General features: G+C 39.0%; 1 protein-coding gene across 2 annotated transcripts in view; it reads left to right on the top strand.

Moving 5' to 3' along the window:
• The window catches only part of Grm7 (glutamate metabotropic receptor 7), a 905,956-nt gene that overhangs the window by 720,962 nt on the left and 169,733 nt on the right, over positions 1-15,261 (top strand). For both annotated transcript variants that reach the window (XM_042273759.2, XM_042273760.2), the window contains exon 8: positions 11,144-12,079. In XM_042273759.2, the coding sequence (XP_042129693.1) occupies positions 11,144-12,079 (936 nt within the window). The remainder of the gene's footprint in view (positions 1-11,143; positions 12,080-15,261) is intronic.

Raw genomic sequence — 15,261 nt, forward strand, 5'->3', positions numbered from 1 at the left:
AGTACAGGTTTCTGTTGTTGGTGTTTGTTTTGTTGTTGTTTTGTTTGTTGCACCTGATCAGTCCCTGGTAACTAAAACAGGGTCCAAAAAACAGTAATGCAGTAAATCCTCAATATATATGTTAAATACAATAATAATGAAGAGCTGAAGAATTGTGTTTAAGAAAAGGAGCTGATCTATAACACACAACATACTTTGGGAATGAGGTTTATTAGAAAGAAAGGCCTGGAGACCAGGATTCAGCTTTGAGGAGGGAGGAAAAAAAGACAGAACATTGGACAATGTAAGTAAAAGTCAGACATATGTCTTTTTTGTATTCATTTTATTATTATTACTAAGACATTTTTTATTCATTTTACATACCAACCACAGATCCCCTCCCCTCCCTCCTCCTACCCGTAGCCTTCCTTGTTGCTGGAGGGCTTCTCTCCAGGTTCCCCAAGCCCCGCAGTCCCACAATCCACGTATAAAATAATCACTCAGACGCTTATATCACTTATAAACTGTATGGCCGTGGCAGGCTTCTTGCTAACTGTTCTTTTATCTTAAATTAACCCATTTTTATAAATCTATACCTTGCCACATGGCTGGTGGCTTACTGGCGTCTTCACATGCTGCTTGTCCTGGCGGTGGCTGCAGTGTCTCTCCCTCCTTCTTCCTGTTTCCCCAATTCTCCTCTCTCTTTGTCCCGCCTATACTTCCTGCCTGGTCACTGGCCATCAGTGTTTTATTTATATAGAGTGATATCCACAGCACTTCCCCTTTTCTTCTTTTTTTAAAAAGGAAGGTTTTAACTTTAACATGGTAAAATTACATATAACAAAACAATTATCAAGAATTACAAGAGCAAGAATTACAGTTACAATATTAAAGAAGATGTCCTATCTATCTTATATTTGTGAGTTTAAGGTTTTATATCTAACTTATCTTTTATCATAACTGAGGAAATTACAACTATCTAGTCTTTAACCACATCAAAGACCTGAGAAGGAACATAATGGTACCTGAGAAATGGTAGATGGATGCAAGCAACTTTCGGGAATCTTGTAAAAGTAGACCAAGACAGCTGGCAGCCTGGACAGTCACCTAATGTTTCTCAGCATTGTTGGTGCATTCAAATTGGCTACTGGCCTAGAGTATCTGACAGACCATTTTCAGAAGCAGGATTTCTGAAAGAACATCTTACCCTGTCTTGGCAGAGTACAGTGGTCGCTTTCCTTGTGTCCTGCTTGTCCAGAAAGAACAGCATTGCATTTGTACTGTCAGCCATCAAGGCAAGGGCAGTTCTTTGCCCAGTAGGCCATTTTGTGCCAAAAAGACAAACTTCCAAATGGAAATGTCTTAGAAGCCCAACATTCTCTCGGGATCAATTGATGTAGCCAGGAGCAATTGTGTCTCACGTCAACAGAATTTTAAGTTATTTAAATGCCATATTCTCTAGGTCTATGAAGTGTTTGAAGATTACCTGTCTATCTGAAATATATCTATGTATACCTAGAAAACTTAACTAACATAGCTACAGATATGATTATCATAGATGACTAATTATTAATCTTTTATTTAATTATCCATTACTATTTTAAATGTTACATAAACATAGTACCTCAAACAAGAAGAGAAATATATATATATATATATATATATATATATATATATATATATATATATACAGTATAACAAAATTAACCTCAAGTTTGTATCAATAAACTAAAATTTATACCAATGTAAAACATTTTAAACATAAACTAATATCTATACCAATATAAAACATTTTAAACAAGTTGTTCTTTAAAAGTAGGTTCATTAATCTACCCTTTTATCTTATCATCTCCATATCCTCCTATATATCTATATCATATCCCCTTTTCTTTTTTAGAAAGAGATCGCATTTATAATCAACCTGTTTTAAATAAAAATATTGGTTTTTCTCTGTCCCACACCAGAGGGCTCTTCTGATTTGGGACAAAAGAATCTCTTAACCATTTTTTTTTTTTAAAGCAATATGTCTGGGTTTAGAGGGGGAGTGAGCCAATTCCACCTTTAAAGCCAGCTTGGTATATTTGGGAATTTGGGCGTAGCATCTCTTACTACTTCCTGCTGGAGGGGGGCGCTGTATCTTATGGGGACGCAAAGAAAATTTTAGGCCTATGGGGTAGTCCGTGAGGCTGTATTGTGTGAACCAGTTGCCTTGAAACCGCTCTGGATGTTGGATCATCTGGGCCATGGTGTCATCGGAGACCTTTCAGGGGGTCTTGGCTGGTGAAACCTGATGTATCTTAATCTGGAACAAATCCACAGCCTCTGACTTTCTGTGGAAACAAAAGCAGAACCTCTTTTCCAAAGCAACATATCCTTAAATCCAAATTTTGAAGTCAAGTTACCTTTAAAATATACATATTGGTTTAATTTAACATCTTTTTTGATCAAATGTTTTTTTGCAGTTAAAAATCCCAAAGACAACACAATCCAGATTGTCTGTGTAATATTCATCTTTACGTGGCTTTTTACATTAATTTTTTTGTCTCTTTCAAGCCTACGTATATTTTACACACATTGTAAATGATTTTATCTGAATCAATCTTTTTGTGAGCCTATTGCTTTAAACTGCATCCTTCTAAGCCTGAAACAGTGCTGTGGCTGCTGGCTCCGCCCACTTCAGCTTCCCAACATGGCAGTGGTACGTTTTCCGCCAGCTCTGGGAGTCATCAAGTCTCAGAAATAGTGGGTCTAAGCTTTTATCAAAGCAGCGTGTAGCCCAGAACCCCCCCCCCTTTTTTAAAAAAAAAAAAATACTAGTAAAGACTAAATCTACCACACAGCATAATGTGCCGCTGGCAGACGCCTCATTTCCGCCATACTGCCAGTCAAACGCACACGCCAGGAACCCGCCAGTGTTCAAACCTGCGTTTTGCAGAGTCTAGCTGCCCATATGGGACAAGAAGCAGAAACCTGGTTTTGGCTCTGTTTAGAATTGGTTATTAAATATTCTCAGGTTTAAGGTGGAAACTCGAGCCATTGGGCGCCATTTGTTGCTGGAGGGCTTCTCTCCAGGTTCCACCAAACCCCGCAGTCCCACAATCCACGTATAAAATAATCACTCAGACACTCATATTACTTATAAACTGTATGGCCATGTCAGGCTTCTTGCTAACTGTTCTTTTATCTTAAATTAACCCATTTTTATAAATCTATACCTTGCCACATGGCTGGTGGCTTACCGGTGTCTTTACATGCTGCTTGTCCTGGCGGTGGCTGCAGTCTCTCTCCCCCTTCTTCCTGTTTCCCCAATTCTCCTCTCTCCTTGTCCCGCCTATACTTCCTGTCTGGTCACTGGCCATCAGTGTTTTATTTATATAGAATGATATCCACAGCACTTCCTCAACAACCCACCCTCAATTCCCAACTCCTTTAAGGCAAGGCTTCCCATGGGAACTCAGCAGAGCCTGATACCCCAGGACTGGACTAGGCCCTGTGCATAGGCAAGACAGTTATGTAGCTTGATCTGCTTAAGGGGCCCCTGGCAGTGGGATCAGGACCTATTCCTACGACGTGAGTAGGCTTTTTGGAGCTCACTGCCTATGGTGGGATACCTTACACATCCTTGGTGCAGGGGGAGGTGCTTGAACCTGTCTCAAAAGACATATGTCTTAAAGTAAAGGGCTTTAACATCTAGGGAGGAGCTTCATTGAGAGTATAAATAGGGCTGGAGAGATGACTCAGCCATTAAAGGTTAGGCTCACAACCAAAACTATGAGTATAAATAATCAAAATATATATAGAGAGAAAGGGACATACAGCCATTATATCATATATATATATATATATATATATATATATATATATATATGTGTGTGTGTGTGTGTGTGTGTGTGTGTGTATGCATGATTATAGTATGTATGTATTATATATGTATTAAATATACATTATACATATATGTATTATACACATACACACAGAGAGACACACACACATATGGGATTTTTTTAGAGTGGCTTACAGACTATAGTTTTAGCAGCCCAACAATGACAGTCTCATGTGACAGAGAGGCAATGAATTCAGTAGTTCTTTGGTCCATGAAGCTGGATGTTTCAGCAGTCCCGTCTGCTGCTGGTGTCCCAAGATGATCCTACAGAGAGGTCTTCAATCCACATTGGAATCCCCATGAAGCAGGTTCTAATACTGGGAAAGGAATGTCTCAGCAGCAGTATTATAGTTATTATAGTTGAATCTGCCAGCAAGAATAAGGGTAAGCAGGTAGAAAAATGTGGCCATGATTTAGAGTGTGTCTTGTTACCTCAAATCATCCAAACAAGAAAATCCCTCACAGTCATAGCTAGCTACTTGGGTTTTAGCTAATTTTAGTATGGTCAAGTTGATAAGATTAGATATCACAGCCACCACGGGAGGGAAGGCAGGAAGTAGGCTAGGGAGAGGCTTGAGGAACTTCTTCAGAGAAAATTATTGGCAAAATTATTAAGGCCACTCTACATAGTTAAAAGGCAGATTTATTTAGTGGGTAACTTACAAATGAAGGGATAGGTAGGTCGCGGGGTCTGGGGAAGGTGTATCACAATCCAGTGGTGTTCTCTGGAGCTCTGCTCAGTCAACCTCCACCATCCAGGGTCCCGGAAGAGAGAGAGAAAGTGTTGGCCCATCCAGATCTCAGGTCTCTCGGCAACTCCCTTGGCCCAGCCTTGTAGGCGTGACAGTTGCTGAAGCCTCAATGGGGGTTGGGACTTTCAGATCAAAGCTGGAATGGCTACCCACTACAAAAATCGTCATAACAATGCCCCCAAAAAGGAGATATGGAGTTCAAATCCAGAAATATTCCCAACTGTGGGTATTTGTAACTCCAGTATGTTACCTATCACTTTTGAATGGCCAGATAAGCGTTTCAAGTGACTAAGAGATACTATTTAACAAGACCAAAAGTAGACTAGAATTAGTGTCAGTATTTTTTAATTTATTATTTTTATTATTGTTGCTGTTATTATTGTGTGCCTATATATGCATGTGTGTGTGCATGCATGCATATGTAACAAGATACATATGTGGCCTTCAGAAAGTAGTTTTCTCCTTCTACCACGTTGGTCCTGGAGATCAAACTCAGATTCTCAGGCTAGGCAGCAAGTACAATTACCTGCTAAGCTATATCACTTGTTCAAAATGTAGTACCTAAATTCATTGAACAGCATAGATTTCTTCATAGTAACCTAGCTCTTTATAGAGCTTAGCTCCATGATCAGTTTGTTACCTGCATACTGAAATCATCTCAACTATGAGCTCATACCCCTAGAAACTGTGCAAGTCTGTTCTAGGCTTCAGAAGGTTTTAAACACTTGGGGTGAGTTTGGTAAATGCAATCTACAAGCAGAGCTGGTATACTGGTTTAAGTTGAGTTGATTGGTGTTAGTATTACAAGGGCTTTGCATCGGGGAGAAGTTCTGAGTCCTTTCTTGTATGGTCTATTGCATGTGAAGAGAAAATTCCCGATGATCCAATGTACAAGACTTGCTTCTTGGAGTACATTAAGAAAGGATGATTGCTGTAATTACAGGTTGTAAAGAAGTTGAATCTGCATTAATGAGTGTTTTTATTATAATGTAGAAGCCTTGAAATTCTCTCCTAGTCTCGTTAAGCTGCCAAATGTTTAAAAATAGGGCCCGAGTTTTAAAACATATTGAGGTACTTCAGAATCTGCGGAGGTTTGAATGAGAAATGTCACTCACAGTCTCTGGCATTTGACTACTTGGTCCCTAGTTTCTTGTACTGCTTGTGGAAGTCTAGAGAGTACAGCCCTGCTAGAGGAAGAATGTCACCAAGGAAAGACTTGGAGCTTAAAATACTCCTGCTGCCTCCTATTTGCTTTCCTTCCTTTGTGCTTGGGGTTGAGGATGTGAGTTGTCAGCTTCGTGCTCTAGCCACCATGCCAACTACTTGCTGCCATGCATCCCTGCCATTACGGACTCATCCCTCTGGGAGTATAAGCCCAAATAAGCCCCTCCTTCTCTAAGTTGCCTTTGTCATGGTATATTGTCATAGCAACAAAAAGTAACGAATGTAGAAGTTCATGGAGCTCTTAGTGCTCCCACCTTCCCCAGTTCTAATCAGAAGTCAAACCGGCCCTTTCCTTGTATACTTGTACTCTACACTCCTGTTTATTTCTAAACAGCCCCCCCATAAAATAGAAAGACTAAATGTATTTTAATGAACAAATGGAATTTCAATTACAAAGCTTTTTGTTAATTAGCTCATTCTATTAAAGTTCCAATAAGTCAGAATAATATTGCAGGGAATTTTACAGCTATGGTTGCAGTCAGCTTGGTTGATGGAGTAAGCTCTGGGAAAATGTAAAATGGAATTTCAACAGGAAATGTGTCCTTAGCATGACAAAATTTTCCTTTGGTTAGAAAGTATTTGTGTGAAAAAAGGATAAATGTCTTACAGATGAAAATGAATACTTCAAAGAATGTCTTTTAAAAAATTCTTTCTCTGTTTGGTTTTGTTATTTGTGCTTGGGCAGCACCTCCTTTAGCTGTGAAAATTCTAGTTGTTCTAAGATCTACACATTCTGTAAGGAGTAACTCTTTCCTAGAATTAGAATACAGTTTTCCCCCAAGTACTTCAGGTACAGAATGTAGAGCCAATGGGCAATAGTAAGTCAGAAGTAGTGGGAAGCCTGCTTTTCTAAATCCAGTATTTTGCTGTCTATTTTTATTAAAATGCTCAGGAGGCAGACAAGTGTTTTTCATCATGTGAGAGTTTCCACTTCTCTTTTCTTCTGGAGTTCCCAACTATTTGTGAAAACATTGATGTCCTTTTTGACTGACCTAATAGTGTTGCAGGGTCAGCATATACCAAAACCCAAAGTCAGAAAACACTTGCTTCTTTGAATATTGCACTGTAGTTAGTAAACTGCCCCTAAAGGGTTTGTTGTCATGAAGGAAAATTGATCATTTCATATACAAAGTTTTGGGGAAGAATATAGGTGGACTTGGGTGACATAATTATGCCATCCACAACATAGTTCTTCACATCTGCCTGGCTCTGGTGAAACTCACCATCCTACTGCCTTTGAAAATTTTCAGGTTTGGGGTTCAAGAGGCCGAGCTTAATTGTCCTTTTGTATAAGAGATTTATCAGAAAAAAGTATTAATGCCATTAACAGGCCAGCAGCAGCATGGCAGGGACACTGGGTAAAGATGAGGCCCACATGGCACAGTGAGGGCTTCTCCTACATGGCTCAGAGGAAGCAAGGGGAATCTGCCATGCGACATGAGTAGCCCAGAGTACTTAGTATCACTGAAGGTGAAAAAGAAAAAACAATGTGGAAAAACAACATACTTTAGTTCTTGAAAGTAAATTTCTATAGCTTTGAGAGCTGTTAGAATGGATGAGCCATGACTAACATCCTTCTGCATTATATGCTGGATCCTCAGTATATGAGCTTCCTTCTTTGGGATCATTTTTTCATTGTCTCAAAAATGACTGAGATATTTCTAAGCATCATGTGGGCACATGTCAACGGTCAGTGCTATAGCCTTGTTCTTGCTTCAAGCCCCACATTAGGGATTCTTTCTTACCAATTAATCCAGCCAGCATATAATCTGTGCACCATGACATGTGTCCATTATTGGCACCAGAGGTGAAGTTCTTTTTTTCTTGCCTAGAATGAAAATCTCAAAAGCTCTTCCCTGTGAGCAAATGAGGTGTCAAACAATCATAACCTTTAGTTGTCCAGGAGGAAATTTTAAGCCCATATTTTCTAGTAAGATGTTATACATGCTAGTATTTTTTATCCAATCTTTTCATACCTAACATTTGGTTTCCCATCTAACGGAAACACTGTCTTGTTACAGAGTTCAGAGGAAACTGAAACTCACCATCTGCCATTTTGCAAACAAAATTGGTGCCATACTTGGATTTTTCATAACTATAAATGACCAGTATTTTTCAATAGTTGCTCATGGGTATTTGTAGCCATAATTTCTTCTTAGAAAATAAACTGCCATATCTGCATAAAATGTCAGTGGGCAAAGCCAAACCATTCGCATCTCATTTTCTACAAAACTGGGGCACTTGCTACCTTCATAGGATAATATTTTCAATCATGTTATTTAGTAGCCTAGGGAGTAAATTTAGACTTCTGTTCATTTGGAGCAAGAGGTGACTCTGCTGCTTTAATATATATAATTGAACAGAGTTGAAACTGACTGTAAATGAAAATTGAAAAAAAATTAAGCAATCACTCAATGTAATGCCTGTGGTTATAGCCCTTGTGTGTATTTAGACACACTGAAAAAATAAAACAGAATTTCGGCATTTCTGGGCATTTTATTTTATTCCAGTGGAAAACACAGTGTGGTGACAATGTTTAGAATCACTGTAAGCTATTACATGTAATGACCATTTGCTTTGATGTTCATACATGCCCTACACTAATGCCTATTGATCAAATTTAATCATATCTGTTAATGTTGGAGTCAGACAATGATATACTCAGCTCTTGGAATTCACTTATTGGCTTTACTCGCTAATCTTCTCTAGTGACCATGAGTAGGCTCCTTTAATTTGACATTGGACAGCATTTGTGTTAATAATAGCAAAATTTTCAAATGTGCCTACTTCTTAGAATATGACACTTGTAAAGTTATTGCCTATCATTTTCTGTCTTATTACAATTTTTATTTCGCTAATTTTATGGCTTTGGGATGGCTGCCAATGACTTATTGCCTCAAAAAGATATTGTTTCAAATGAACTTATTATGGCTTATATTTAGTTAGATTTATTAATGCTGACTTGGGTTTTGTGCTCAGGCAAATGAGTTCACATGAAAGTCTTCAGAACATTCTTAGGGCTTTGGTTCAAGTTTAAACCCAACTGTTAAAGATGTTATGATGTTTTACCCCTTAAAGCATGTATATTTGTTTGTACTATTAGGTCTTGTAGTCAGACTTTTCTTTGGGTCAGCAGTTCACATATAATGACATGCAGACTTATTATTAATTATGAAAGCTTGGCCTTAGTGTGGGCTTGTCCCACTAACTCTTATAACTTAAATTAACCCATTTATACTAATCTACACTTTGCCACGTGACGTCACTTTTCTTCTATCCTATGCCTCCTGTTTCCAGTCCATTTTTTGCTGGTGAATCCCACCTTTCTTCTTCCCAGAGTTCTCTGTCTGACCAGAAGTCCCACCTATACCTCCTGCCTAGCTATTGGCTGTTCATTTTTCTTTTTAGTCAATCACAGAAATACATCTTTACACAGTGTACAAATATCCCATAACAAGATATTTTTTGTACAGAGTTTGAATGTTGCTCAAATGCAAATGCTGATGGAGCCAGCTTCCTGCTCTGCACTGCATTCCATATTAACATCAAAGTTCATTGACTGATAAAGATTTACTTTCTTCCTCCCTTATCTCTCAAAAAATGATTTTAAAATGTTTTGAAGTTCCCAATATCTTTCTAATCTCTCTTTGGTTCAATTATATTAAAATTCCAATTAGGTCAATATGAAAATTTCAATTAGAGAAAATCAGCCATGTCTCTTTGATGGGATTTATTTGTAAAATAATTAACTGACTGTTTATCTTTTTAAGACTGTTTCTACTGAAGCTATGTAGTTAGTGCATCTTGTACTCAGGCTCTAGTTAGAGGCAACGGAAGTACAAATCCTACTGACGCACCAAGGATGATGGACCAGGGGTGAATACACTTTCTCACACCATGACATAGTCTAAGGTAATACCCACTGCAGGCACTACTCTATCCAAGAACTCAGCTAGCCCCCACTGTTCTGATGCTGCTCTGATCTCGATCTCTCTCTCTCTCTCTCTCTCTCTCTCTCTCTCTCTCTCTCTCTCTCTCTCTGTCTCTCTCCTCTGTCTTTTTGCCTCTTTCTCTAGCACATTCATTCCTGCAGCTACAAGCACCTCCCAACAAGGACAGTAATTTTTTATTTCCTGTAATCTCAGGTAATGAAGTGAAACTAAATTATCTGATAGGGACACAGGGATCTCGTGGCTTGGAGTTTGAAATGTGACACTACTTGACAAGGGTGGTCCCTAAACAGGCCTGAGCATTGTCATCTAGGATCTTGTTAGGGATGTTCATTCTCAGGCCCTGTTCCAAACTGTATAAATGAAAAAAAATCTGGGAGTGGATCTCAGCAAGCCTCAAAAATTCCCTCCAAGTGACCCTTAGACATGATCAAACTAGAGAACAACTACAGTGTGCTACCTGGCCAGGCCTGAATCATGGGCACACCCTTCAGCTTCTGTGTGTGAATTTCAGCCCCATGGGGTAGAAAAGGAATATGAGGAACCCATAGCAAGAAGGCAAGGTGGATAGAATGCCGGCCATGAGGGAAAATGGTAATGCCGGCAGGGGCATTCAGCTCAGTAACAAAGTTCTCTTCAATGTGGAATGCTGTTGTTTTCCAGAACACCACTGACTGAGGTGACTTCCCCAGAAAGCCAATATTCTAGCACAGCCAATACACTTTCCATTCTTTCTTGTGCCACAGAGATTCAGTTTCAGGTTTGTCTTGAGAGACTGTTGCCAAACCTTTAAATGTTCCCAGACCACACAGTCCTTACATTTCCTTACCCAATACTTCTTGCATTCTGTAATGTGGTCTATGCAGCCTAGAATAATGAACACCATTGCTCTTCTCTGATAAGAATCCAGGTGGATCTGTCTGTTCTAGAAGCTCTCAATGAACAGGCCGTTGTCTGAGGGAAGTTGACAGGCTCTGTAAAATCCTGAGTGGGGAGGGGAGGTATTTAGCACTGCATTATTACCTAAAATTATTTTAAGCCTCTGTGTGTGAGTGTGTGTGTGTGTGTGTGTGTGTGTGTGTGTGTTTAAATATTTATTTTTGAGAGATAAAAGATTTTCTGTATTACTGTTGGTTTTGTGTGCCCTGTACCCCAACATGAGACCTCCGTGTTTACTCTCCTGGGGGAGGCAGTTGAGCACATGTCCATGTATCTCTGTTTAACTGCTCTGGAGAATTCCCTCTGCTACTGTTAGCTGCAATAACATTGATATTGTTTGTCATTGACAGTTTTTTTCTAATTTTTAACTTTTGAATGACCGGCCTGCTTTCTCTCATTTCTTATGCTATGTACAGATAGAGGACATGCAATGGGGCAAAGGAGTCCGGGAGATCCCACCCTCTGTGTGCACATTGCCCTGCAAGCCTGGGCAGAGGAAGAAGACACAAAAAGGAACCCCTTGCTGCTGGACCTGTGAGCCCTGTGATGGATACCAGTATCAGTTTGACGAGATGACATGTCAACATTGTCCCTATGACCAGAGGCCCAATGAAAATAGAACTGGCTGTCAGAACATCCCCATCATCAAACTGGAGTGGCATTCTCCCTGGGCTGTCATTCCTGTCTTCCTGGCAATGTTGGGGATCATTGCCACCATCTTTGTCATGGCCACTTTCATCCGCTACAATGACACACCCATTGTCAGGGCTTCTGGACGGGAACTCAGCTACGTTTTATTGACTGGCATCTTTCTCTGCTACATCATCACCTTCCTAATGATTGCCAAGCCAGATGTAGCAGTGTGTTCTTTCCGGCGTGTCTTCTTAGGCTTGGGCATGTGCATTAGTTATGCAGCCCTTTTAACAAAAACCAACCGGATTTATCGCATATTTGAGCAGGGCAAGAAATCAGTGACAGCTCCCAGACTCATAAGCCCGACATCACAACTGGCAATCACTTCCAGTTTAATATCAGTGCAGCTTCTAGGTGTCTTCATTTGGTTTGGGGTTGACCCACCCAACATCATCATAGACTACGATGAGCATAAGACAATGAACCCGGAGCAAGCCAGGGGAGTGCTCAAATGTGACATCACAGACCTTCAAATCATTTGCTCTTTGGGATATAGCATCCTTCTCATGGTCACATGTACTGTGTATGCCATCAAGACTCGGGGTGTACCAGAGAATTTTAATGAAGCCAAGCCCATTGGATTCACTATGTACACGACATGTATCGTATGGCTTGCCTTCATCCCGATATTTTTTGGCACTGCACAGTCAGCAGAAAAGGTAAGTCAAAATGTACTTCTCACAGTACATTCCAGAAATGTGTAGTTCTGTACATATTGAAACAAAATTGATTGTGTCCTCCAAAGAAATTTATATACAGAATAGAAGGCTCAAAATTATAAAAGCATTGGACTAATAGGTTAATGGTGCAAGAGTCTAAATTTTTCAATAGGATATTAACCTTTGAACCTATTAAAACCAATCACATGTGACCTTTTCAAGTAAATGTATTTACATAAAATTAGTATAAGTAGGCATTGTCCAGGACAAGATGATCTAATATAACTAAGTAAAACCTTCCTCCCCATTCACTTACCACTCCTTTGCTTACGTGAATGTTTCTTTAGGATAGAAGTTGGCCACAGTACTTATGTTCCAGGAGACTGAATGCCTGGTGTTCACTCTTCCATTATTAGCATTACTACAGATCAGCAGTTCTCAACCTTCAGGTCATGACCACTTTGAGGGTCAAACAACCCTTTCATAGGGGTGCTGAAGATCATCAGAAAACAGATATTTACATCACAATTCATGATGTTGCAAAATTATAGTTATGAAATAGCAACAAAAATAATGTTATGGTTGGGGAGGGGTCACCACAACATGAGAAACCACATTAAAGGGTCGCAGCATTTGGAAGGAAGTTTGAAAACTATTGCTATAGATGTTCTGACTTTTGAGTAGCTCATTTGGGCTGTTACTACAAATACAGTACACAAGCTATACAGTGCATTAGAGCTACCTAGTTGCACACCAATCAAATATAACCAGATGGGATGATACATAAGGACATCAGTTATTCTGTATCATTTTCCTAACAGTGAAATATACCTTAATCTCAGCAAGCAATCATAATGAGATCCAGAGAGTTTTCAAAGAAAAATAGGAAAGAAGGTAGGAAAGAAAGAGAGAGGAGAGGGAGAGAGAGAGAGAGAGAGAGAGAGAGAGGGGGGGGGGGGGAGAGAGAGTGAGAGAGAGAGAGAGATCATGCTGTCAATGTTTGAGGTTGGTACAAGATACAGTTAGTATATGTGTCCTTGCATGTACTGATAAATTAATGAATCTATAAATTACAAAACAGTGACTCTCATGTTGTTTTTAATGTAGTCAATGTATGTTTAACTGTATGTGTGACTTGCATACCAAGTAGGTTACCCTGAAGTATTGATCTTACACATGATGTGTACACATTTGATTTTTACACTTACCCATCTGGATATAGTTTTATACATATGCAAATTGCACAATCCTAAAATGCCAATGTGAGAATTCTTCAATTGGTGTGAGCAGCTCTAACAGGGTAGTATGGCTGCTGCTTGAAGAGACTGAGCCCCTCCTTAGTCCCTCATCTAGGAGAGAATCTTATTGGAAATTGGGTGTATATATGAACAGCAGGGGTCATTGTGTTCCAATTTAATTTGGACAAATACACTAATGCTTTTTTTTAACATTTGTGTATGTGTATGTTAAAATACATAGCCATAGCCAGGCAGTGGTGACACATGCCTTTAATCCCAGCACTCAGGAGGCAGAGGCAGGTGGATCTTTGTGAGTTCGAGGCCAGCCTGGTCTACAGAGAGAGATCCAGGAAAGGCACAAAGCTACACAGAGAAACCCTGTCTTGAAAAGCAAAACAAAACAAACAAACAAACAAACAAAAAACCATATCCATGCTATAAGATGCATGTGCATGTGTCAGAGGACAGCTTGTTAGGACTGGGTCTGTCCTTCTACCATGTGGACCTCAGGGACTGACCCTAGGTCATTAGTCTTTACAGCAAGTGCCTTTACTTGATTCATCTTTCCCACCCTTGAACAAAGCTATTGAATGTTCAAAGACTTGGATAGGAGAAACAGATTATGTTGGAATACATAAAAACTTAAAACAAAAATGATACTGCCAGAAGTTGGTTTAGTAATTCATTAATACCTCTGTTTCCTGTGGATTGTTTATTTAAAAAAAAAATGGCATTTAACTGGTTTCCCTGCTGAAATGATGCAAGTAACCTAAACTGTGTGATTCTGGAGCTATAAACTTGCCTTTTTAAAGTGGTTATCTCACGAAACCAAGCCAAATTCTCAAACTAAGGGTACTGAATGGCTCTAGACTATGGCTTTCATCATAAAATGTCTTAGAGGAAATTCTTCTAAAATATATAGTCATTGAACATTGGCTGCTTCCAACAGTATTTTTCAGATTCATAACGTATGTTTATTGTCTGTGAAACCAACTTGAATTTCATTTTATTTCTTCTCTCTATCCCTGGGCCAAGGGAATAATAAAATATGAGTTAGGGTTCTGAAATGCAATAGAAATTTAAAAAAATTGTAAATGTATGCTGGTAGGTGGTAACTAGTATAATTTTTGAAAGGGACAAGGACTGTCATCAAATCACATGAAGATAATTCTTTTGCTGTTAAAACAATGTCATGTGCAGAAGGTTGAAAGCTTTAAGTATATTCTATGTATTTATTCTTGGTGATATAAAAAGCAGGAATCATTGAAGGAATATCAGAAATGTGCCTTGTTATATCCTATGTACCTCTTCTTGGTGATATAAAAAGTAAGAATGACTACACTAGCTTTAGAAGTACCTATTGTTGTAACGTTGTTTTAAGAGTGTTACTTCAGTGTCATTTGATCCTTCATTTTGGACCATAGCTACTTGTGACTGTGGAACTTTTTCAAGTAAGATCACATGTGTGATCCTTTGCAAACCTGAAACTGATAGGAGGTTTTGGGAAATCCAATCATTGGTTCTAGTTTCTGTTGATGACATTTTGCTGGTAGAACCAGACAGACCAATGGAAGAGATTAAACTGTCTTCAGACAGTGTGATTTCTACTCCCTCAGTTTTACAAAACTTACTTCTCTTTGTATACTCTTCATGACTTATAATGTTTTACATGGTTTATTGGCATAATTATAAGTGCTGAACTGCCAACTAGAAACAGTGAATTTCTACATGAAAATGCACACACCCTAATGACAGGCATATGGCTAGGGAAACATGAGTGATCAATTAAGAAAATCACTCTGTGTATATGCAACCATAGCATTTAAATTATGCAAAGAGGCAAGTTGCCAAATGAAACAAAGACATCACAGCAAAATGCATGTTTTTTTTTTAATTTTTTTTTTGCTAAGTTGGCAGGCAACCTTACAATCACAGACATTCCAT

The sequence above is a fragment of the Peromyscus maniculatus genome, chromosome 3, assembly GCF_049852395.1.
Source record: "Peromyscus maniculatus bairdii isolate BWxNUB_F1_BW_parent chromosome 3, HU_Pman_BW_mat_3.1, whole genome shotgun sequence".
In the NCBI taxonomy this organism is placed as follows: Eukaryota; Metazoa; Chordata; class Mammalia; order Rodentia; family Cricetidae; genus Peromyscus; species Peromyscus maniculatus.